We start from the raw sequence: 26546 nt of genomic DNA, 5'->3' as shown, positions 1-26546 counted from the left end.
GAAGATGGTAAGAAAATCTGAGCAAAGGTGGCCACCTAGGCCTGGCCTGTGTCTTGGGTCCAGCCTGCAGGAGAAAGCAGTTCTCGCTGAAGGACGTACAGGCAAGGGCTCAACGAGTGACAAATTATTTTATTGTAGTTCAGAAAACAATGGACACCAAACTATTTGTGAGAAATTAATAGTAAACCTATGAGTGGATTGGCAGAATAATTGAACTCTGACCTTTCTGCGTGTGTGCTGTCAAACTGTGATTTAATTGTCGAGCATAATATTATCTAAGACTGAAGTAGATCTTCCAAACTATTCTTCCCTAAGTACAGACATCACGGGTCTTTCTGTATTTATGACGACACCAAATGCTTTCATAGTTGGTCTAGTTTGATCTGTTACTGTTTCACAGTTCTGTCTTCATAGTCTGAAAAAGGAAGAAAAAAGGAAAAGATGTAACAATTTAATAAATACACTAGTAACATTTGTTTTTATAACCTTTTCTGTGCTCCCCTTTCCTTCTGTTTTCCGGATTTCCGTATTCAATCTGAGTCAACAGCTGAGGGTGTGTGTGTGTGTGCGGGGGACCCTAAGAGGGAATCAAACCCTAAGACCATCACTAGATATTTGCATCTAACAAAATTAAATGCTGCCCTCTTTGCCGACCTCAATCTATTTCCGTTATGTTCAGCCTTTCTCGGCTCCTGCGCCTCTCTTTCTGGATTTTGTTCACAGTTACCCAGTCAGTTTCGCTTCCTCTCTCCGTCCTGCTTCTCCTCCGTGCATGAATTCTAACTCCCCACGGCGAGCCCCCCTCCAAAGCCCTTTATACTGTTCATTTTCCGAACGAAAGGGGCTCTAGATTAGTTCATTTTATTTGATATTCAAATAAAAATCAGATGTAAGTGAATATCCTGATTAGTTGACCACAAAGAAACCTACATCAACCTTACTTTCCTTAAGTATGGAGACAGCTCAGTTAACTACTTTGAAACTCTGGACTCACAAATGTTTCTCTGTTCATTTCCTTACTCATTCGCTCTAAGGGAAGGATGGGGTTGTCACTTTCGTAGTCTTGGTTATAAAAGCGGGAAGCTGGGTTCCAGGAGAGCTGGGTTCAGCAAGGCTGACCCCGGGCATGTGGGAGGCGGGAGGGTTTGGAAAGAACTCTGTCACGGGGACCTGGTCTCTTCTAAACAGTTCCATTTATGGGATAAGAAAAGACTATTGAATGTTTTGTCTACTACCTACCATTTACGGGAACTTGAGTGAAGGGTTTTCAGAGTTGATTTTAGGAATCAGCTCTGAAAAATCCACTGTGGTAAATAAAGAATTAAAAGAACAGAGTTTGTAGTATTTAAAGCACATTGATTTTTTGCCATTATTCCCAGTTTTCCTGATGTTGTTCCTTCCCGTCCAAGTTCCTCTGAATGCCTGGCTCTCTTTGGGAGTTGCAAGCAGCCAGGTCACTTTGATGTGGAGTCTCAACCCACGACAGTGACTCATCCAAGGTGACGGATTGATGTTTCTCTCTCACATCCATGTTTCCCTCCCTCTTTCTCCCTCCCTTCCCTTCTCTCTAGAACCAATAAAAGAAAAATATTTTAAACCAGTTAAACTGAAAAAATTGTTGATATTTTTATCAATCCTTCAAAGTGTTTGAGAAGTGTAAGAAAAGAAATGAATTTATTACAAAATTCCTTCAGTCACTCAACTATGTTCTTCTGACCACGACATCATTCTCTAAGACTGAGCCGCTTGAGGCGTGACTCTGAGCACTACAGAGACGGCTTCTGACCCGATGGACTTACCATGCAGCATAACGAAAACTCTTTCATCCTCTTGGGTTAGATCAGAATGCGTGCTAGTTCTGTGTTCTAACCAAAACAAGATAAAACATGTTGGGTTTGAATATAATCAACAACCTGGGAGATGTTTTAAGTCAGTATTTTCAAACTTTGTTGACCATGACTCACAGTAAAAAATGCATTTTACATGTCCGTAGTCTACTACGTGCACTTGGATGCATAGAATAAAACAAAAACCTATGTGACACAAGATTTTCCCTTTTCCAATTTCTCACCCTTTTCTTATATTCTCCACTTACCTTTTTCTATTTAATTCTAACTCATTGGGAAAACGTTCTGGTCTTCTTATCATTTTATTATCAATTTTATTCTAGTTCAAAACAAATGCTAGCTATTTAACTTATTTCATGACCCACTTAAGTTTCTTCACAACCCACTTAACCCACAGTATGGGAAGTATAATGCTATCTTTGATTCTCATGCTCATCAACCAATAGCCCCCAAACAAACTGAAACCAACCCCATCATCTCCACTTTATCACCACTAAATTTCTTTCATCTGCATAAGATGATCATTTATCAGAGGGTCTAAGAACCCAAAATGTTAATTAATGACTTAAATTGTCCCCATGCAGAGACTAGGGAACATATATTCTACAATTTGGTTGTCCCCCTGTGTCCTGGGAAGCTGCCAGTCGCCCTCTTCCTGACAGACCTTACAGTGCTCTTGGATCTCCCACCAGAGCCTTAGTGCCCTCCGTCCTGCCCCTGAGGATGCACCCGTCTACTGAGTAGAACACCAGTGAGGCCAGCCGGCACAACAGAGCTGCCACCCTGATGCCTAGAGATGCCGTCTATCTGAGTGGGCTCTTCAGATCGCTAGTCTGTCTGAGACCGAGTTCACCACACCCCTCTGGACAGTGGTTTGGGCTGCATGAGCATGCTCTGGAGGGCTAGTGATAAAGCAGGTTAGTCCTCTAAGCCTGATCCCCCTCTATTTTATGCTTTGTCCTGCCACCCACCCACCATATTGCTGAGCTCCCAACCAGCCACACAACCCAACAGCAGATGCCCCCTACCAGCTGCACTCATCCTGTTTGGATCCTCTGCTCTTGCTCAGCTACCCAGCTCACTGTCTTCTGAATACAATTTTACACCGTCTCGGGTTCATATATCTGGCCTGGCCTTGATCACCTGAAAGGTCTCCTTTGCCCATGTTTTCTCCTCTGGTGGGATAACTTTCACAGCCTCTTCCGGAGCCAACCCTCCACTTGCATACTTCCTTTTCACTAAATTACATGAGGAATCCCTACTCATTCTTCCAGTCTCAGCTCCCCTTTCACTTCTTCCTGGCAGCCTTCCACCCTGCTCCCAGTCCACACCGGGAGGCCCCCCCTGTGACCCCCTCACACACGGGGCCTCTCTGTATCGTGACACTGCTCGGAAAGGTGGTTTGCTATTTCCCACGTTAGATGGTGAGCACTTGGAGGATAAGAGCGATGTTTGATTTATGTTTGTGTCCCTGGCACCTAGCACAGTTTTGTTTTGTTTTGTTTCTATTGTGGTAAAAACATGTATCATGAATTCTACCTGTTAACAAAATTTTAAGTGTACAATGTAGTATTTTTAACTATATGCACATTGTGGTACAGTAGGTCTCTAGAAGTTTTTCATCTCGTGTGAATTAACTAGTACGGTTTCTGAATAAAAGCCCCTTTGACTGTTTTTAGCCATCTCAAGTCACAACTATATTTCAAGACATTATTAAATCTCCTCCTTCACACAGCAGAAGAATCTTTCCTTTCCTTATAAGTTTCTAGATGACTTATTATAGATGTTCTTTTATTTTGACCTGTCTTGACCTTAGGTTCATTGAACTTTTTAATTCATTGCATATCTTAGCATTTACCTTTTCATGTTCTCATGGCTCCTGTCCCCCAGATGTCATTGTGTGGCCACCACCCCCTGACTGTGTCCCCCACTGTCTCTCACAGTGACTAGCACATAGGAGGTGCTCAGTGAATGTCTAGCAATTTCCTCCAAAGACTTTAATAAATTTCAAATACGATTCCAGTTGATATACCTACCATCTGAGATTTGCTGATTTTCCTCGTTGTCTTTCTTGTCATCGAAGGTGGTCTTTTCAGGTTCTGAAAGTCAGAATATTAAGTATTAACTTAATTGAAAAGATTAAACAATTCTCCTGAATGAATCATCTCATTGACATGTTAATAAGCAGAGTTGCCCCAACTCTGCAAAGTTCTGATTATTTTCAGAGCTCTAACCTTGGAATCTCTGGAACCATGTTTTGGGCAAAGTCCAATGGTGACTGAGTCGAGATCAATCAACTCCATAGACACCTTAACCTTTGTTAATAAAAATAGCATAAAATTAGGTCATTCTCTTTCACAAAACCCTCTGTAATGCAAGCATGATGGGAAATTTAGGACTAACTACCAGTCAATGGAGTCAAATTTAGAATGACTGCTTTATAGCCCATTATCATGAAAGGAAATTACAGCTTTAGAAGTCAGCCTAATGAAGGAAGCCACACAGAGGACCTCTAAATTCTGAGAATAAAAGCTTTGGCCTTAAAATCAACTGCTCATCAGACTTTCATGTCTGCACCCTCGGCCTCTGTACTGCCTCTGGGCTTTGTTTGGTTCAGCCCACTCCTGGTGGCCTGGCCACCAGCCAGGCTGAGACTGAGTCCTCGAAGCCCACCCTCTGCCATAACCTCTCTTCCCTGCAGTCTCTCTGCCCTTCCTCCCACTTCCAGTACTCTGACCACTGGCCTCCCTGAACTCTCTGTGGTCCGGACCCGGGGCAGCAGTTGTCCTGTCCCTTGCCAGTATTTTTTCTAACCTGTTAATCCATTCTGAAAGGGAGTAACTGTTTTAATTGGTTGAAATCTATATCATACAGGTTGTTAAATATTTTCAATACCACCCCCACCTGGGGCTTTTAATTTTATTTCTGTTTATTACTTCCTTCTTATCCAGTATAGACCCCTATAGTTCATCATTTCATGGCTCTCTTGCAATTATCCTGAACTTCTTTGACTCACCTCCTTCCTTCCAAAATGGTAAGTAAAATATCAAAACTGCCAATTTTCCATTTCTATATCCAATGCCAATGACCACATTAGCTTAGCACCCATTTAGTGCCAAATGGGTGCCCATTTTGGCACCCATTTGGTGCCAAAAAACCAAAACAAAACAAGAGAAAGTTGAGATAAATGTATGAGAAAAATAAAAACTTTTGTGAAATGATTTGATATTCCAAATAGAGGCATCATGGAAACATTCAGAATTTTGTTGGGATACAGTATAGTGCTCTTTTCATTTTAATTGCATTATTCTGATTGCAGGGGCAGCAGCACACTCTAATAATTCAGATCTTACTGCAAATCCTGCATCTGGGTTTCCACACCTGCATCCAGGTAGATGAGCATCTTAGTAGGAAATCACACAGCCCTACACTAGAGTTACTACAAATCCATGGTTTCTAACTTCTACTGAGCTCTCAGCTCAAAAACCAATCTGTGTTTTTCCATTGTCCTCTTTTCCTTTCCTTTGAACAGTTATTTCAAACCTTCACCTCTTCCCTTCTAATGCTAGCCTTCCCCCTAGTCTTGGGGACCTAATCTTGGTTGCTCGGTTGGATTGGGCGAGGGGGTGTTGGATTGGAGGAACACCCCCTCGCCCAATCCAACATACTTTCCTGCGTGCACAGCCACCACCTCTTCCCTTTGCTTGGGCCTTCACAGTGAGGCACTTGCTGTTTGAAGCTGATCTCCTGTCCTGGAGCTTGTTGTCTAATGCTGTGCTAAGGATCTTTCTCCTCACCCACTCTGGCTTCACCCTCTCCCTCTCCAAAGGTTGTTGAACATTCACCAGGGGCATGTGCCCATCACCCACCAGATATTTGTCACTCACCAGACGTTTTCTCTTAGATGCCTCTTGAATATCTGCTCCTTCTATATTCCTTATCTTAATCACAGCTTTCTAATCTTTTTCATGACTTGGCATGCATGGCTAATGACAAGGACAATAGAGACAACCAACCTGGGCACTCCAGCTGCCCCAGACTCAGACTCTGGGGCCCAGGAGATGAATGGCTCCACACGCCCCACCCATCGGTGGCTGACAGCTTGGGAAGATCCGTCTCAGGGAATGACACCACCATGTGTCCAGATGACGGAAACATCAGGGCATTCCTGCCCCCCTGGAGCTCACACATCCTCTTCAGATTCTTACAATATTACTGCTTTTAAATCCGGCCCCTCCTTTACGTTCCCATGGCTGCTTCTTGGTTAAGTAAGGCCCTTATTATTTCTCTCCCTGCAAAAGAACTGCCCTTAACTGCTTTTGGTTTCTCCCCTCCAGTTCGTTCTTGCCATTATGAACAGAGGGATCATTCTGAAGTTAGAATCTGCCCTTGTCCCTTCACTGCCTAAAATGTTGCATTGGTTTCACCAAGGCAAGTGACCTCTCTGGCTCCTGACATTTCTACACTCAATTTATTTTCCAGATAAAATAAATGGACAGTTTGTAAAAAGTTCTTATTTCTCTGCCTTTGTACGTGTTGCTCCCTCGGAATGGAATCCCCTCCCATTTAGCTTAGCCAATGCCTCCTTTCCTCCTGTGACTGGGTTCAGATGTCGTCTCCTCCACAAAGTCCATGCCACTGGCCTTCCCCGTGTTCTCAGCACCCAGCACACCCCTCTGGCCCACAGCACTGAGTGCATCAGCTCCACAGCCAGACTGTGGCCCCTGAGGCTAGGGCCCTCCCCTCCCACTGTGGTCTCATCTCTACCCTCTCCATTCCCACAGTTGATCTCCTCAAAGTCACACGTGACCTCTGTGCCATGTATCCACGGGCTAATTTTCAGGCCTGACAGTATAGACTGATCCTTGTTGCTGAAACACTCTCTGCCCCTAGGTCTCCTAAGACATCAGATTCCGGGGGATTGTCCTTTCTCTGTGACCACCCCTTTCTCCCAGTCCACCTTTCTACTTGGTCACTAAAGACTAAGTCCCTCCAGGCCTTCCCCTCACACACTCTCTCTAGACAACATCCACCATGCTCACGGCTTCGTTTCCATTCACAAGGTAACAACTCTCAGTTTGACACGAGCAGTCCAGAGCTTTCTGAGCTGCAGAAAGTATGCCATTCTCTACCATGTATTTCCATTTTAGATATCCCAAGGATGATTCAGAATCATAATGTAAGAAATTAAATGCATTCTCCCTGTACTCTGACACTGTGTCCTCCTCTGCCACCCAATACACACATATATTCTCTCTTTCTCAAATAACGTTCTATTGCTATCCCCCGCCCCCACCCCCACATCAGCAAATCCATCCATCGCTCAGCCAGAAGAAGCCTGAGTGCTCTGTTCATCCCCAGAGTCAATCTGCCATCAAGTCTGGATGATTCCACCTCCCAACTACCTCTCCAACTTCTACGGCCTCTAGCCTCGGCTGCCATCGTCTCTTCCTGGTGTCCCTCCACAGCCGCCTCCTCCTGGCCTTCCTGCAAACAGTCTAGCCTCATTGCAACCTGTTTCCCAAACTGATCGCAGACCTGACCACGTCACTCTCCATGCAGCAGCCTCTGTCACTCCTGAATCTGCTCTTCGAGGCTCTGTCTCTCAGCTTCATGTCCTCAGGCTTTGGCCACACAAGCTTTACCTTAGTTTTTCGAATAAGTTGATAGATGCTTTCCCACCTCAAGTTCTCTCCTTATGTTCTCAGGCATAAGCTCTCACAACACAGCACCCTGTACTTCTCATGCCTAAAACTCACGACATGTGCGGTCACTGTATAATTTGTATTTTTTTAAACTTTTGTTTTTTTATCTTGTTTTTATTTTAGATTTTTATTTATTTATTTTTAGAGAGGAAAGGGAGGGAGATAGAGAGAGAGAGAAATATCAATGTGCAGTTGCCGGGGGTTATGGCCTGCAACCCAGGCATGTACCCTGACTGAGAATCGAACCTGCGACACTTTGGTTCACAGCCCGCGCTCAATCCACTGACCTACACCAGCCAGGGCTTGGTCACTGTATAATTTGTGATGCTTGATGGACTGTGGGCTCCAAAAGGGCAGGCAGGGGTTTACCTTACTCACCCCATGTCCGTAGCACCTGGAACTGGCTTGTCGTTGTCATATCATAAATGTTAGTAGAAGGAAAGAATGCTGGGCTTTCAAATGCATTTAATTAAAGCTCTTTGCATAAATTAATTTATTTTTATGTTCCTATTTCCATATTTAAGGTAATATGTTCCTTAAGGCAAAGAAAGAAAGCTAATAGCATTTCCTTGTGAGTTTATAGTTAGAGAAAATCCAAGTAAGAAAAATAAGCCCATTGCAATTATTTTTCTTTTTAAAAGCTCTCCACAATAAAAGTAGTGTTGTGGGGTTCAATTGTGTTCCTCAAAAGATATGTTAAAGTCCTAATCCCTGGTACTTGTGAATGTGATCTTCTTTGGACACAGGGTTTAAGCAGATACAATCAAGTTAAGATGGGGTCATGCTGGGTTAGGGTGGGCCCTATATGCTATGACTGGCGTCCTTGAATTTGGAAACACAGACACACACAGGGGAAGACAGACATGCAAAAACAGAGGCTGAAGTTTGAGTGATGCAGCCACGAGCCAGGGACGCCAAGCACGGCCACTGGATGCTGGAAGAGGAAAGGAAGGCGTCTCCCCTAGAGCCTTCAGAGGAAGCACACCCCTGGCCACACCTCGATTTAGGTCTTTCAGTCTCTAGGGGCATGAGCGATAAATGTCTGCTGTTTTAAGCCATCCAGTCAGTTGTAATTTGCTATAGCAGCCCTAGGAAACTAATATGTATCGTATGCACAAAATTTATACGGTCATAGTGTTTTCAAGATATGATTTCTATAGCATTCTTACCAGATGTTTTATTTCAAAGGACACAATAAACTTGGCAGTTTTATCAATAATCTGGTTTAAAGATAAGATATGGATTATGTTTATCTATATTAAAGTGACTCAGTTTCAACAAATATTTTAATACTCTTTTAAGAGCAGCCCAATAAAACATCACGTCTAAAAAATTACCTGGTCGACATGGCTGAAAAGATCTCAAGTCTCCAAATGCAATGAGTATCTCCTGTTGAAAAATTTGATGATCAGAGAAGTAAATGACCATAATTATAAACTTAATCATTTTTAATAGAAAAACACTTTGATTCTTGATTTTTAAATAACCAACAAATGTTTTTAATACAGTAGAAATTATGTTACCAAATGAGTAGTGTATGTCTGCTGATTTTTTTCAAATTTGGGTTGGTTCCTTATTGTTTTTAGGAATAAGAGTCAAACTGAACCCCCCCCCCCCAAAAAAAAAAACACAAATGTCTGCCTGGGCACAAGGGAATGAATGGGTTTAAGATGATCATCCAAGTCAGTTGCCTTGTCCCTGTTCTGATATTACCTGAATCAGGTCACTTGTTATTCTGGTCAGCATTTGTTTTTCTAGTTCAATGTCTTCGAGGTCTGTGAGAACCACCCACGTTCCATTCTCACACTTGGTGGGCATGGAGAAGACGACCCCTTCAGCAATACCAAACTGGCCTGCAGCGCAAACACAAAGCAAAGCAAAACAAAAACACTTAGGGAAAGAGTCACGCGTGCCTAGTGAGCATTGTGGAGCAGACTCAGTGTGTGATTTGTAGTGATAACAGTGGAAATAAACTTCTGGTGACTCCTCCCCAGGAAGAACTGAAACATTCTAGAAGCACTGACTGGGCATCTGTCCAAGCTGACAGTCCCCCTTCTGTGTTGCCCTCGGGAGGGAGCACCACTGTTCCCTCTTCTTCATCCCCTTTTCCCGGGGTTCAGACTCCCCACTTCTGCCTGGAGGGCTGCTGCGTTCTTTCTCCTCCTCCGTCTTGTTTGATTTCTTTTGTCTACTGTCCAAGGCTTTTCCTCGTGCCCCTATGTAGCCCATGAGCCCCAGACCTTTGTCCAATCTGTCCTTCTGCTCTTCCGGGGACTACGGCAGTCATCGAGCTAAAGTATGAGGACTGGGAAGGGGAAGAGAGGGAGCAGGAAAGTTGGCGATTTCTTCCCAGCTCCCAGTCCCCAGTTTGGGTGTGCTCCAGATAAAAACATTGGCAACATTTGTTACCGACTGAGCAACGTTCAGACAAAATTGCCCCCTTTTGTGTCTCTATCAAATAAGAAAATTATGCTTGTCGTGCTAGCCATCCAAATGTTGCCACCAGGGCACTCTCGCACACACAGTGCAGGTTGTCAGAAACTAGGATCTAAAAACTTGTCCTCAGAGGGGATCCCAGGCCCCCTATTTGTTCACTTTCTATGTATTTCCTCTGTAAGGAGCCCGCGTCACCGGTGGACAACACGTGAGAATTTACCCAGAGCAGCTTCAGGGAGACAAGGAGCACTGCCTCCTTTTCCCCAATAGTGCGTTGTTTATTGATGAATTCCTAAAGAGATTAGTTAAGTTTTTTACAAATAAAGATCAGGTTTCAAATGCCTGTTTCACTAAAAGGGTAGCATGCTGATTTGAATTCACACAAGATTCTCTGTGCATCTGCCCGGGGAGGAGCCTCGAGAAGAGCCAGGCAAAGCCCTGCCCTCGGGGTGTACGAGCCCTTACGTACGTACGGAGGGAACACCCGCCACTAACCACACCCTAGAAGAGGAAGGCAGGCTTTGCTGTGCTTTCTGACGGACGGAGGGGGGCACTGCTGTCGGGGTGCGGAGGACAGGCAGCAATGAATCTGGCTTGGGGGAACTGGGGAGACTTCCTTGATCTGGGGAGGATGGTGGTTCCACTACTAAACAAGAAATACAAGGAACACGATTATGAAATTGGGAAAATCCAGACAACTTACAGGTCGTGTTAAGAGATAACAGGTGGGGACACAGAAGTAGGAGTGCAAGGCACGCACGCAGGTTTTTCCCTGTTACAAGGTGTGAAAGACCGGGTTTACCTCCACTCATCACTCCTAGCGACACGATCTCCCCGGGCGGTGAGCCGTGGTACCAGTATTTCAGCGTAGTGGCTATGCTGTGTGCAGCTAAGATGCGTCGAAACTGTTTTCCTGTGGCGACCCACTCATTAAGAGCTGCCACAAATTCTCTGTTCACCCACTCGCTATAAGGAGAGAAGGAAAAAAATTTTCAACGGAGGGAGCAATGGAAATGAAAAAAGACTGTTTTCTGGGTCAGGGAATCTGAGCACAAGAAATCAGAGTAGAGATGTGACTTCCTGTGTCCTTTCTTCAAGCTTCTTCAATCCCATGAAAAGTCGATTGAGAAGTGATACCACAGAGCAGAAAGAAATCCTCAAGTTTCAAACTGAAAACATGACGATACACACGCAGAACCCAGCGCAGTGGTCAAAGGCTGCCAGAGGGAATGCCTCCCTTACAGAGTATGTGTGCTATGTAGGTACTGTCTTGGAACCAGTGGTATATATACTTCATCACTAAAATAACATTATAAAACATTGAGTTATCCATAGTGAGATGCTGGGAAATGATGTTTTTGTAATCAGAAGTGCAGAGTCAGGGACGTGTCCAGCTGGACTAGAGTGAGCTCTGGACGGCAAGCCCTGTGCAGCCATCCTGACACAGCTCCACTGGGTGCCACGCCTACCCAGGCGGCTGGTGCAGGGGAGCCATGCTCGGAGGGCGTACACCTGGAGACGTGTGCTTTGTAGGGATGGACCTAGTTCCGAAGGTCTGAGGGAGGGAAGGGAGGGGCATTGGAAAGGGAGGTGCTGCCAAGTTTGGAAAGCGCTTCAGAGGCTCCCCTGCCCCTTTCTCTCCTTGCCCTGCGCACAGGGGTAGTGTGGACAGTGGTGGGGTGGGCACCGTTCTCAGTGCTCGGCCTGTAACATTAATGCATTTAGCCTTCCCAGGGGCCCTAGAAGGGCCCTACTCTGTTACCATCCCCACTTTGTAGGTGAAAACACGGAGCAATAGAGAGGGGAAGTATGGTGTTTTGAGTCGCATTGGCTCGGTGAGAATTTCAGCTCAGGAGGCTTGGTTCTCAGGCTGCGCGGCTCCCACTTCTCCATTCCGCCTCTCCTGGGACAGAGCACCCCGCGAGGCTCGCTCTCGCTCCTCGTTCTTGAAAATGTTCGACTAATTTCAGCCGGGATACACATCTCTCTCTTTAAGTGAGTAAGAGTCACTTTACGTACGCTTGCTTTAGCGATATCTTTAATGGAATATGGGAGCCACTTTAAGGATAATCTGAAACGTAAAAATTCATCTCAAAAGCAAATAAACTGGGGGTGGGGACGGACTAGTTGAAATCCTGTGGAAACTTCTATGTTTGTTCAGCAGAGAGCATGAACAAATGTGAGTGTGAACAATGTCAAGTTATTTTTTCTCAAAGACTTCCCAGATCATTTAAAAGATTATGACTATTAAATGTTTATTCAATGTCATTAGTATACTTCACTTAGAAACACACAGTACCTATCAAAAATCAAACTTAAAACGGGGCGAGAGAAGTAAGGAGGTCCCCAAATGGCACTGTCGTGTCTGTAAACCTTGGCTTTTCTCAGATCGACGTAGCCACATCCACTAATGTTACCCCAAACTATCACATCTCTGATGCCTGTGAAGAGAAGAAGTAAAAATTAACATAATAATGAGTGTTAATATAAAAACATAGCTGCAGCCTATGTTTTGTTTCTGTGTTAGTTTTAGGATTGGTCCTTTTGCTGTAAAACAGATTGAAGTGTACGCTGCCTGACAGTGTGCACAGGATGCGGACCGATCATCTCCTTAATCAGGGGCTGGCAATCCTTCGTGCTGGACGAATGGTGTGGGCGTACAGTTGATATCAAGGAACACTGAATGCTCCCTGAAGAAACGGCTACTGAAAATACCACTGGCATTGCTCCTAATTTCCTCACTCTGCTTTAACAGAACTTGCTCTAACAGAACTTTTGATCTGCTTTGATTCTGACAAAAAAGTCCTTGATTCTAGACTGGAATAAAAATCTGGGCAAATCACTTAACTCTCTGGGTGGGTTTTGTTTGCTGTAGAATGAGGGTGTTATAATAAGAGGACCCTGAGGAACATTTTAATCAATGCACAGTTAGCGAATTGGCTTCTGTGTGTGAGGCACTTCTAGGTGGTAGGCTCAGAGGAAAGTCCATCAGCCCAGATCCCTGCAGCGTTCTCGGGGTGGAAGGGAATGGGCATGAAAGCAACTGCTGTACAAAGTGGTGCAGACTTTAAAGAAAAATAAGAGGATGGAGTTAGAGAGAAATAAGGATTGGTATTATGATTCTATAATTGTAAATTTTCTAGGACTACTGTATCCAAAGTGAAAATAAGTACTTTTACTGATTATTAACTTGTATATTTTGCTTAAAAATTCAATTCTCTTATAAGGCCACACCATTTCCTATACTAAAGTTGAGATTCTTTCCTATTCTTCTGCATGAGGTAAGATTGCTGTTTGCTTTAAGTAACAGGATATCTTGCTGACTTGGCTTAAGTAAAAAAGATTTTCTTTTCTCAGATAATAAAATGTCAAGATAGGCAGTGACACTAGTGCTTGTTCAGCACCTCACAGCCGCTATTCTCTTGGCCTTCCCCTCATGGTGCTAAAATGGCTGCAGCAGCTCAAGTGTCACACTCTCACAGTTGTGTTCAGAGGCAGGCAACTGGGGAGAGGACAAGATAGAGGCTCCCTCTTTTGCCTTCTCAGGGAGTGAAATATCCTATCCAAGTGACTTTAAGTAGACTACATCACTTGACCACTCCCAAATGCAAGAGAAGCTGAAAAAATGAATGTCTTTTTGAAACTTTATAGCAAGAGACAGGGCAGGGAGAGAAGAGGGGGAGAAATGGATCTTGTCTACCAGGCTCCTCTGAGATTCTCTCATCAAAATGACTCACAAAGTAAGAATAGTTTGTTTCTAGAGTCTAAAAAAACCTTTAAATCTCAATGGGTATTGTTTTTCTTATCAGCTCGTAGGCCCTTTATAACTCTGGTGCCCTAAATCATACTAGACATCTGCTTTTTTTCCTCCCAGCTTCTCTTCTTACTTTTTTCCTTTAAATAATCCTGGTTTTTCTTTAAATAATCACTGTTCCCCAATTCCAGTCCACGTTGTTTGAGTGATGCTGTCCCCACCTCTTAGGTCTATCAATAAGCATGAAACCAAAATTCCAGATTCTTCCTCACAATGACTGATCTCAAAGATGGTGGGCCTGTGGTCCAGCCTTGGCCCATGCGGTATTATCCTGCTACTTCAAAGAATCGAGAGAGAGTGAGAGAGCGCCGTGTTCCCACTGGGGCAGCTAAGCTGTAAACTTGTGAGAGCAGGGATGCCAGGGACCGCTCTGCTGCTCCTTAGAGAGCCTGCCTGTGAGTCAGGCCAATGCTGAGGAAAGCAGAGCTGAGTGATAGGCCAGGAGACAGCACAAGCCAGTCCTGACACCATCATTTGAGCCACAGCATCCAGCTGTGCCTGAAATCAGAACTGCCTCCTGCATTTTTCAGTTAGGTGAAATAGTTCTCTGTCTGACTTTAGTCACCTTGGGTGGACGTTCTGTTACCTGTAACAGAAAGAGTCCCAATTAAGCAAAAGCACATAGTCTGAGAGACCAAATTCTGTGTGAAGTGACCTCAGGGGATATCCTGAAAAGGTCTGTTATCCTCTTGGCATCCGTGGTTTTCCCTGAACGATTCTCCTTGACGGTTTTTGTGTTTCAAGTCATTTTGATCAACGCCATCTCTGTCATTGCTGAGCTTCTCCTTGCTGTGCTGCTCCACTGACAATTCTACTTGGACTACTGGCCCTTTCATGTCTCTCTTTCTTCTTCCCAGCTTGTGTTTGTTTTTCTCTTTTATACTTCTCGCATGCTTGTCTTTGAGTCCAGCAGAGCTTAGAACATGGCACCAGCAGACACACAAGACAGCAGCCTTCTGACTGAAAGACCCTGCAATCGCACACTTCACCTCGTTTTACATTTTGTGTCACTGCCTTTTCTTGACATTTTCATCAGCGGATCATAGATCTTTTCTGATAAATCACTATCTGCATGTATGCATGCAAGGTGGGTTGGCAAGAGAGATAAAATGACTAGAAAATGCTTTCCTCTCCTACTGACTAATTCTAGTATCAATTTGGCTGAGGTGAGCACTGACCCTGGGGGTAAGACACTAAAGATCTGTGTTTGTGCAAGAATACCAGAAGTTACAGTTCCAGGGCTTCATTGTAAAGAAATGGACAATTCAGCTCTCGCTACAATGCATTAGGGACTCACTGAAGTCTGTTATAGCCCATTCAGAGCACTCCGGGCTCATATCTCAGTAACTTCCCAATTGCTGGAGGGAACGCCTTGTACTTCCTCGAATTCTCAAAGGACTCTGCTGTGCCTGCTCCATCTAAGGCCACAGATAGCTAAGACTTGTCAAGTATGACAAATATTTTTTTAAATATAACAACCTCCTTTTAGATACAACAATGCATTTTCTGTTCCAGTCTCATCCTCATATGATTCTGATGTCTATTAGTTCAAAGGTTAACAGGAGCAGAAACTGATCAGGTATCATAACCCCATGGGCAAGTGTAATGCCCTCGCATATGTTTACCACATGCCAGGTGTTCTTCTAAAACTTTAGAAATATTATCGCATTGAATCCTCACATCAGTTCTAGGTGCTACTAACATTCTCACCTTACAGGTGAGGAAACTGAGGCACAGCCAGGTTAACTAATTGCCCAAAGTCACACAATTAGGAAGTGGAGCACAGCCACTTTAATATAGGGCTTCATTGTAAATATTTTTTAATTATTTTTTTCCTCTCACAACAATACCAGCTGGTACACTGATCTCAATTATTTTTTAAAAAACACTGATTACCTTAGTTAACTATTATCATGGAGAAAATGGAAATTAGGCTTCAAATTATTACTGGAAAAGTATAAAGGAATCTTATATGATATTTGCTTATTAATTTTTATAATGATGGACAAAACCAGGTAGTCATGAAAGTCAGTTAAAAAATGCTTGCACAGTAGTCAAATCACACAGTAAGTTCTTTGTATCTGCCTCGGGCTTTCTAATCCAGATTCCAGAAGGATCCCACAAGGGACAGTGTTCTTCCTAGCTGACTTGAAATCATGTTGTTCAGAAACAAAATCAGACACAGGAGTTCACTCACACGAGGTCGTCGTTTTCAGTTTTCGGGCCACCGCGGCTTTGGCTTGCCCTTCCACCCCCAGCGCCACAGCGATAATATTGGGCGCCACCTTCGGGGCGTATTTAATCAGCAAAACCGTTTTAAGGTTGATGAAAGTTTTCCCTCCTACGATCACTCGGACAGATTCGTGAGCGTTCTTCTCGATCAGGTGCCCGAAGAGCCTGCACAGCGGCACCCTGCTGCGGGTGTACTCCTCCTGCGTGCGCACCTCCTTGTCCTCGGGGTCGTCCAGGATGATGACCACGTGGGCCTGGTGGAAGGCCTCCTCTGCCCTTGTGCAGACAGCCACGCTCCGCAGTAAGGGCGACGCCATGTGCCGCGACTCTTCTGCAAGGATTTGGAGAGTTTCTTCTGCTTGCTTACTGTCAAATAGAGTTATGCTAATTGGCATGTGCATTCCAAACACTTCACCGCTGGTCAGGATGGGTATGAGGTGGCAGCAGGCAGAGGTAGACGCACTACAAACAATGCAAAGCCTGATTAGGAATGGTTACATCTTTTGTCCCTTTAAGCCTTTATCCATAATGGATATTTCTGCAGATGCGTTAATAGGGTAATTTAAAATTTTAAATAGGCATACACAGCTGTATGAACATTTCTCCATATTTTGTACACGCTACTGCTTCTTTTTAAAAAATTATCATTATTGAGGTATAATTGACAAATAAAATTGTAAGGTATTTAAAGTGTATAATTTTGTATATGTATATATTGTGAAAGGATTCTTCCCATCATTCTTCCCTTCCCATCAGGTTAATGAACATGTTCATTACCTCACATATTCACACACCCCCGTTTTCTGATGAGAACACTCAAATTTGAAGGCTAAAATTCAAAAGCAGCACAACAAATTCTCACTACCAACCCCTTGTCCTGACCGTCTGAAAACAATACCCAAATAAGAAATGTATCTGTTCATAAGGCTTTTCAAATTAAAATAGGATATGCAGAAAGTAAAATTTCAGAGAGCTGAGTCACACTACTCTAACTACATGTTTACATTTTCTCTTAGAGAGATAAAGAACTAACAAGTTTCTTTTAACCATAGCTCTTTGGTCTGGCATACCCTTATCTACAAAGCAATGGCGATTTTGGGAAAGGATGACTCTTTTCTAAAGCCTCACAAAGAAGCCTGGGATTTACACAGTCTCGGTCCCAGGATCTGTGCCTGTAACTCAGGAAATATTCTGGCACTCTCTCTCTCTGTGGTTTGCCAGCCACTGAGAGCCGTGATGACTCTAGAGGGGAGTTTGGAAATGCATCTGGGCGTTTTTGGTTTTCATAGCGGGTTTGAGGAGGGGTACAATGGGGTTTCGAGAGTAGCTGTACCATTTCAATCCTTTAAAAAAATCCTAAGGCAGATATAGTATTTGTGAAATCTAGGTGCTAGGTTCCTGAGGGTTCAGTACATCATTCTCAATTCTTTCCTGTATTTGAAATATTTCCTAACAACCTAATTTTTTAAATGAATGTCTCCATCAGGGTAGAGGCACATGCGGTCAGAAGGACAGTGTGAGGCAGAGATTGAGGGGGTGGAGAGAGGAAACTGGAAGGGAGAGACAGACCACGATGGACAGCCAGAGAGACAGAGACAGGGAGACAGGGTGCAGAGATATAGGGCGGAAGAAGCAACGACAAAGGCTACCAGTGCCCAAGACTGGGAACAACGAGGAGCAAAGGTGAGAAGGAGAAAAAGAAAGGGGGAGCAAGAGGGAGGGGTCGAGGACACAGAGGATGAGTGTATAATGAAAGTGGGGACGGCTCTGACAGGTGGGAAGGTGGAGGGCAAGAGTCAGTGAGATGGGGAGCAGGTAGGGGGGAAAGTAAGCAGGAGAGAGGAAGGAAAGACACCAAGGCCAAGGGCAAGATAAGAGCAAGAATGAGCAGGAGACAGCAAGAGAGACACAGAATGAGGGGATAAGAGCTGGAGACAGTGTTATCAGAATAAATACCTTTGCTATAAAGTTGCTCTTAGATTTAATATGTGTGTATACATATTGAATATGTATGTATACATATTCAATACATATATCATCTAAAGATCATACATGGGCTATATTGGGAGATACACATGCATATATATATGCAAATCTCAAACTTGACATTCAGATATTCCTCTATCATGTAATTCCATATCGTTCTCCTTTCTAAATATAACAAGCCTATCTCACAAATCCTGGGGTTGGACTGTCCCACCTGGTGATCCAGACCTGCAAGGGTTCAATGAGGTCTTTCTGCGGTTCTTTCTCCAGCTCTTCTTTTATATGTGCCTCCAGGTTCTCTTGAGCAATTACCTTCATCATCTCAGTCGTCATGCTAGAGGTGACACCGTAGTAAAGCTAAACATTGCAGAAGAAAAAGTCAACAGCAGAGAAAAGACAATCAGCTGACAATGCCTATCATGGAAAGTCCTTGTTTAAAGCCAGAATGGACAGCTGAGAGAATACTTTAGAAAGCAAGACATTGGAAAAAGAAAACAATGTGAGAGAGTGATAATGTTTTGAATTATTGATATACCTGGGCATGCTCCAGAAACTCATTATATCCTCCCAACAGCAAACCCTTTCCTCCACGATCCAACAGCTCTCTCCAGATAATGGGGGAATTTTTGTGGTCCCATTTATTCTTTTCACACAGATCTTTCAGCCACTCCTATTGAACGATATTCCAAGTGAAGTCACACAGTAAATCTGCCTCAATATTCAATATTTTAGAATTCACATACTAAAATACTAGGTTGGCTTTTACTTTTACTATTTGTGCATAAAATTTAGATATATTAAACTGTAAAAATGTAAGTATAGAAAATGGTGATGAGTTAAGTGACAAATTAATCAAATAAGAAAAAATATCCTTCAAATTCACCGACCAAATAAAAGTACAGAAAGTTGCTCTCTTTGCTGAGAAGACCTGGAGAGTTCATGTTAAAGAGGAGCCAACTGTTCCAACTAAACTGATTGCAAAAAAAAATTCAACGGATTTCTCCCTTGTTCGTCTATATGAGCTATTTCCAGTCTTAGGGCCATATAAATTAGATATTGCTTTCCAAATCTTTGAGTATAGTTTATATTATTCAAATTAAATTAACGAGCTAAAAGTTACCTGGGAATTTCTGATAATGTTTATTAGAAAAATCTTAAATCATCATCTGGTTTGCGTAGATCAGACCTTCCAAACACAAGAGCTGAGTGGCGATAGACAGCAACATTCTTAGGGGTGACGCACACGGTAGCAGGCTGGTCCTTGGAGTCATGGGTAATGAGGCTACCTTTCTAATAATATCTTAGGAACGAATTTCCCTTCTGATGTTGACATCTCTCTGCCTTTATCCCACCTTAAAGCAAACAGTGCTGCTGTGAAGATTCCACCGTCATCCCTCTATTCACAACACAGCCTGACCAGTGACATGCTGAGTCTAGCGAAGAAAGGGACTTGACCTCAAAGTACCTTCAGCATCAAGGGCATGTTGATATCCTGGCAGAGCCGCGAGAGTATGTCTAGGATCGGCCCCTGGGGTGCTGAATCAAAAGTGAGACACAGAGTTGGACAAGGGAGAAGGTATCAATATGAATCACTCCTCTTCAATTCAAGAGGGCACACCCTGGTTTTCCTAAGCTCGGAGAAGGTGGTGGCTCATGTGAAATGAAATAAAAATGCCAGAACTACCTTGCAAGACAGTGAAAGGAGGGATCAAAAAGCTTAGAAAAAAATGTACTCTGGAGGGGCTATGGGTTACTGTATTCACCAAAGTGATACGGAATGCATGGCAAAGGGGGTCTCAGTACTGCTGAGAAGCCCTGTGTGGCTGTTCATTCCAGGCCAGGGCGGCTCTGTTAAAGGGCATGCTTTTACAGAACTGGACTCCAGGCCGTTGGGATGATAGACTCTTGAAAAGGAGACCAGGGGGCAGTGCCCACCAGAGCATATCTGTTGTGGAAGAAGCACTAAATGAGCCAGCAGGAAGCTAACTTAAACAGCTGAAGGCACAGTGGGCTCATGAAGACAGAGTGGTTATGCAGTGACCCTGGAGACCAAGCTGCCACTCACCAAAGCTCATGTAGGTCCTGCTGCTACTAAATGTCCAATGTGTGGCAGCTGAGACCAATGCTGACCCCCTCATAATGGCATTATCCCTCAAAGACATGAACCAGCCCTTTGGTAGAAAGTTGATTATATTGGACCCCTTCCACCTTGGACATGACAGCAATTCATCTGGATTTGAATCAACACATATTCTGGGTAGAGAATTGTCTTTCCTGCTTGTAGGGCTTTGCCCAGTGCCCTGTTCAAGAGCTCACACAATACTTTACCTACCAAACATGGGATCCTGTATAACATCACTTCGAACTAAGGGGCCCACGTCAGTGTAAAAGATGTGTGGTGCTGGCCACACAACCAAGGTGTCCACTAGCCCTGTTACACATCACCCCACCTAGCCACCTGACAGAGGGATGGAACCGCCCACTGAAGGGACAGGCACCAGCTTAGAGACTGATGCCTTGCAAGGATGGGGCACGATCTTTCAGTATGCAATAATATAAAGTTTTGCCCCAAAAGGTAGAATGTGTGAATCTAGGAACCAAAGGGTGAAGTTACGAGTGACCCTACTTACCATCACTTCCAGTCACCCACGTGGGGTATTTGTGTTTCTGAAACTGCACTTCCCCTGGACTTTGGGTCAGCAGGTTCTAAATCTCGAGGTAGGGGATGCTTCTATTAGGGAACTTTAAGCTATGGCTGCCACTTGGTCACCTTGAGCACCTGTGCCAATGAGACCAGCAGGCCAGGAACGGAGTCAGCATCCCAGAAGAGATAACTGGCCCTGGAGACTGGGAGCATGGAGGGCAGCTATTACCCAATGCAGGCAGGAAAGAATATTTGTTATCTAGATGATTTATAGGGGCATCTTTGTCACTATCTTGCTCAATTCTTAGAGCAAACGGACACATGCAGCAGTCCCATGTGAAAAGGGAATGGAGACTAAGGCTGGGGGCCCTTAGGGATACAGGTATAGGTCATCACAGATAATAAGGCACCACGACACTCAGAGACCATTAGAGGGTGAGGGGAATCTGTAATGGAGAGTAGGGAAGAAAGGTGACGAGTGCTGGTTACAGCCCTGAGGATGTGCAGTGGAGGCTACAGTTCACTTGACTAACTTCCTTATAAAGTTTCCCTGGGGAGAGCGGCCAGCCAGAATCCTCAAAGGGCTGTTCGCAGCGGGTTATGAGAACCTATGACACAGAGCACATGGATCCCAAAGGCCTGACTGGTGAAGTGCACCAGGTCCTGTCCTTGCAGCCCAGATTTCCCCTTCGTGATCAAGACACTGAATGCCTCAGCTGAGTCTCCCTCCAGGAACTGATCTTAGCCCAAGGAAGGTCCCTTGCCTTAAGTGAAATCCCTTCCCCAGGCAACCAGCATCCACTGACTGCTAGCTGGGGGAGTACAAAGGCCCAGCCCTCTCGCCTGTTTGGGGGATATCTCTGAAGGGCCAGCCCAGACTCAGATTCCCCTGTATGGCAGGCTGAGCCCTCTGTTGCTGTTGGATGGCAATTCAATGCCCCCTATTACTTGCTGCTGCCGCCACCCTTATTCCTTCCCAGGATGTTGTTCCCAAGAGCGCCCCCCCACCAACCAGTAAAGGAAATTCCTTCACCTACATCTCCATCTCAGTCTGTTTCTGAGGAAACCCAGTCCCAAAGAAGGGTATTTCAAATAACAAACACCTCATCACATGAGAAACTAATATGAATACAGATGAAATGTTTAAAAGTGCAAATATAAGTTATCTGGATTCTTGGGGAGAAAATAGCCAAACTTATTCTACTTATTGGTTAGGGCCTTGTTTGTTCTACTAGATGTTAGGGGGAAAATAATGTGTTGAGACTGATAAGTGAAGATTTATATTTTTAGTAGTAAAACATCAGTAGTCCATGTGCATTAGTTACTGGAAGCCTATCTGATACATTAGCTAATATAAATCACATTGGAACACATTTATGTGTGTGAGAGAGACAATTTAACAAATTATAAAGGCTTCTTACCTCCCAAACATTAGGATGCTGTGTAATTTTATATATCCGAAAATCAGGAAGATTCTTCTGTAAATAGTCTGCCAGAAGTTCTGCTTTAGCATAATATGGGCAATCCGCTCTACCTGGAAGAGTTCAAATTAGGAATGCTTTCTTCTATCATACAAAAATAACCATGTGATTATAAATATATGCTATGTCATTACAGAGTTAATCATATAGTTATATTTTATAACAGAGTTATAGTGTAAGTTGCCACCACATAAACTTTTGATTTTTATGGTATTGGCAAAAAAGGAGGTCAGAATCTTAAGTAATAAAATGTGGAAAGAAAAAAAAAGACTATTAAATATTCACTCTCCTCCAGTACTGTTAGAATTCGCTTCCTCTCAGGGGCTTCCATGCTACTAATTAAGCGTGAACTGCCAACTGTGAACTATTCATTGATAGCCATGAATAGGCAAAGTGTGAGGTGAGGAGTGGTAGGATCACATGTGGATTTGATGTACGTGGCAGGGAGTACATGTACTCCCTGGGGGAAAGAGAAGCCGAGGGAGAGAGAAGAGTCTGGAATAACTTCTACTTTCTGGCTTGTGTGGATGACCTGGGGCTCGGTAGAGAGAAACCACAGGTGAGATTAATTATAGACACATGCAGTTGGAGGTATCTGTAGTGTATCTTCGTGGATGTGCCCAGCATGTAGCTGCATGTATAAGGGTGAAGTGCAAGTCCCATGTAAGAGCTTAAGATGTAGATTTTTGCAGCCATCAAGACACAGGAAATTAAAGCTACCAATGTGCGTGGAAGTGGGTGTCTAATAGGCAGGAGCCAAGTGCAGAAGTCTCTCCATAGCACTCTTCCCCAGTGACCAGTCCTTCAACCTCACAGGGAATTCTCAGTCATCAACCCCTCTCAACGTCCTCTGGTCTAGTAGCCTCCCTGTCTAGTTCAAATCCATGGTTCACAAATCCAAACCACTCTCTGGCTAGTGTCTTAAATTATCTTGTGCCACTCCGCTCTGACAAACCAGCCTGACTAGGAGCCCTTCACCTGCTTTTCCTGTGCTGAGGTCCGCTAGGCACCCTGGAGGAATGTGGCAGAACCGAGCAGAGAGGTGCCATTAAATTCATGGTCACCAACCTCAACTGACCCTCAAATCTGCCTAGAGACCAACTTCCCTTAGCAACACTCTCTTCTCTTCTCCACAATTGCTGTTCCACTTTGTCCACTTCCTTCAAAACTCGTCCTTCTCTCCAAGAGACAACCTTGCCCTCTACTTTACAAAAATAAAGGCAACTCATTGAAGAAGGCATCAGCTGGGAAATCCCCCAACCTCCGGCCATCACATGTACGAGCCTGTCTGCGTTTGGACTCATCCTTTCCTTCTTTCTCCTCTTCAATGGGAGAGGAATCCTGCCTCCTTGGTCCAGGTCCAGTCTTACCACTTCTGCTCTGAATACCACCCTCTTCTGCCTTCAGAGTTTCCACTGATTCTGCTCAGTTGGTTATACCTTCTTTCTGGCATCTTATCTCTGTTTCTAATGACTGTTTTCCTTTGTGTTTAAATATACTAATTATATTGAAGTTTCTTTTCTGCTAAAAAACAAAAAGCCCATGCCCCCCTGTAGCTATTCTGTTGTCCCCCATCTGACCTTTTCTATTAAAATTTACTTGACTTTTCTATTAACTTTTCTTTTTTTATTTAAAAATTGGAAGAGTTTTGTAACTTGCCATCCTCAGTTCTTAACTTCCATTTATTCCTCATCCTGCAGCAACCTGGCTTTTCCCATAATTCTCTAGAAGGTCACCAAGGACCTCCATGTCACTAAATCTAATGGATACTTTCTTTTCTTCTTTTCTAATCCTCACCTGAGGGTTATTTTTCATTGGAGAGAGAGAGAGAGAGAGAGAGAGAGAGAGAGAGAGAGAGAGAGAGAGAGAGAGAGGGACATTGACTGATTGCCTTGCCTTCTGGTATGTGCCGAGGTAGGAATCAAACCTGCAACTGGGATATGTGTCCTGACAGGGGATCAAACCCATGACCTTTTGGTCTATGGGATGACGCTCTAACCAACTGAGCCACACCAGCCAGAGCTCCAATGGATACTTAAAGAAAAAAAAAGATTTCTACTTATTTTAGAAAGAGGGTAAAGGAGGGAGAAAGAGAGGGAGAGAAACATCAATGTGTGGATGCCTCTCGCATGCCCACTACTGGGAGACCTGACCTGGTCTGCAACCCAGGCATGTGCCCTGACTGGGAATCCAACTGGCAACCCTTTGGTCAACAGACCCACACCCACACACCAATCCACTGAGCCATACCAGCCAGGGCCAATGGGTACTTTTTGATCCTTATTGACCTGTGGCAGAATTTGGCCCCCTCCTACACATTTGAAGCACCCATTATACTTGGGCGTTCTCCAGGATTTCTTTCTACATCTCTGGCCACACCTCACTACACTTTGTAGGTTCTTATTCCTTTATCAATCCACTAAAAGGTAAGCATTTGGCAAGGCTTCTTATCTTATCTTCATACCCTACCCGTTCTCGCTGGTCAATCTCCTCCACTCTCCTGGTCTCAAGCAGCAATCTGTATTTCCAATTCAGACCTATCTCCTTATCCCATCTATACCTTCCTGTATCTGTTCTTCTCCTTCTGAATGTCCCATAGACATTCAGCATATCTATGACAAATTTTGCCACCACTTCCCCACTAAATCTGCTCTTTCTCTTAAGTGCTTTCTGTCCATTTACCCAGTTATCTAAGAGTATTAAGAGTATCTGAAATATTAAATGTGCTCATCTACTTTTTGCAATAAGCTCTCAACTACCCAGTTATCCAAACCACTGCTTGGGAATAATTTTAACTCTTTCTTTTCCCTTACCTGCCTTCCTCCACCCAATTAGACAACTAGTTCTATGGAATCTACCTTCCTAACACCTTTTCAATCCACTCCCTTCTTTCCATTTCTATTGTCTACCAGCCTGGGTTGGGCCACCATTATCCCCTCACTGCACTATAGCACCTACCTGGACTCTTGGCATCCAGTCTTTCTCTTCCCACACTGCAGAGATAACACTCAGATAAAATACAAATTTGATTATATCTCCCCTTCCAAAAACCTTCCATGTACTTTGGATAAAATTTAAAGTAATGAACATGGCTCACAAGAATCTACATTACCTAACTCTGGCCTCAGGCTATGATACTCTTTTCCTTGTACTCTTTGCTCCAATCCTACTAAATCTATTTCAATTTCCTACGGCTCATATACTCTATTATCATCAAACTTTCTTCCTTCCAATCTCACTTCCGGCTACCCATGCCTAAATTACTCTCATACTTCTTACCTCCTCTCTGCTAAGTAACTCTTTCTCATCTTTCAGGTCTTTGCTTAAAACATCACTCCCTCTAGGAAGCCCCCTGATGAAATAAGGCCCTCCGCCAGGCCGCTATCAAACCCTGCCTAGATGCTGCCACACATGCTGCAGTCCGTGCATGCTTTCCACAGTCTGCCCAGCATACAGTCAGTCGGTGTTCAGAAATACTCCTCTGAATGAACAAAGAAGGAAACAAAATAGATTTTCAGGGAGATGCCAACTGTGTTACTTCATCAAAGAGGTCAAATAAGACAAGGACAGGACAGCTTCTCTAAAGTCATTGGTGACTTTCGTGAGGATTAGTTTGGAAAGGAGGCAGATGTGCAAGCCAGATTGAGTGCAAGAAGGACCTGGAGATAGATGAACAGTCTACTCTCTTAAGAAACTTGCTGAGAAGGGAAGGAGGCAGGTACGATAGAACTGTAGTAAAAGCCTCTTCAGTGCTTTTCTTGATGCCAGTCATCATTTCCAATCCTTTCCCTGCATTGCTGACAAGGAAATTCTCCTGTTTAAAATTTTTCGACAGCTCCTCATTGCGTTCATGATACAGTTCAAACACATTTGCTTAAGGCACTTGGAGATCCTGCTGCAGCTCCCGTTCTAGCCCCAGGTCCACTCACTTCCTCCATATCCATATCATCTATTAGGGCATGAGATTTGCAGCCTCTGAGTCTTTATCTGGCATGGACACCCTGTTCTAAACTTTGACAAATTGATTCCTGTCACGCCCCTACCCCCAAGTCCTGTGTACCTCTCCCTCACTGCATTAATCACACTGTACCAAAATTACTTGTTCACATGCTTCTGTATCCCATTAGACCGAAAGCCCCACGAGGCAGGGACATATGTTTCCCAACTCTATCTCCAGTGTCCGGTAGTGCTTGACACAGGGTCACCGCCCAATAAACATCTTTAAATGCATGCATGAGAAAGCCTGAAGTGGTCCATGTAGAGGCTGAAGTTGCTACAACAGAAGCCAGTTAAGAAGATCACTGCCAAGCGGCCAGAGGAGGCGAGCAGTTTTCGCTATTTTGAGCGATCTGCCGGCTCACGCAGCGATCACTCACCCGCAAGCACGAATTTGGCCATGTT

The 26546-nt window shown here is 44.0% G+C and overlaps 1 protein-coding gene across 1 annotated transcript; it reads right to left on the bottom strand.

Annotated features, from left to right (window-relative positions):
• Positions 1–386: 386 nt before the first annotated feature.
• Positions 387–26543, bottom strand: MDH1B (malate dehydrogenase 1B). Its single transcript, XM_045852382.1, is given in 14 exon segments — positions 387–415; positions 1240–1269; positions 1272–1304; positions 1800–1865; positions 3884–3946; positions 8890–8941; positions 9266–9405; positions 10791–10954; positions 12288–12429; positions 16000–16496; positions 18235–18377; positions 18556–18690; positions 22086–22198; positions 26522–26543. Coding segments are annotated over 14 exon segments (1629 nt in total).
• Positions 26544–26546: the final 3 nt, after the last annotated feature.

This window comes from Phyllostomus hastatus, unplaced genomic scaffold, assembly GCF_019186645.2.
Source record: "Phyllostomus hastatus isolate PE091 unplaced genomic scaffold, TTU_PhHast_1.1 phas_contig_137, whole genome shotgun sequence".
NCBI classification, from domain to species: Eukaryota; Metazoa; Chordata; class Mammalia; order Chiroptera; family Phyllostomidae; genus Phyllostomus; species Phyllostomus hastatus.
The sequence above is the reverse complement of the archived record's forward strand: the minus strand, read 5'-3'. Positions and strand labels throughout refer to the sequence as shown.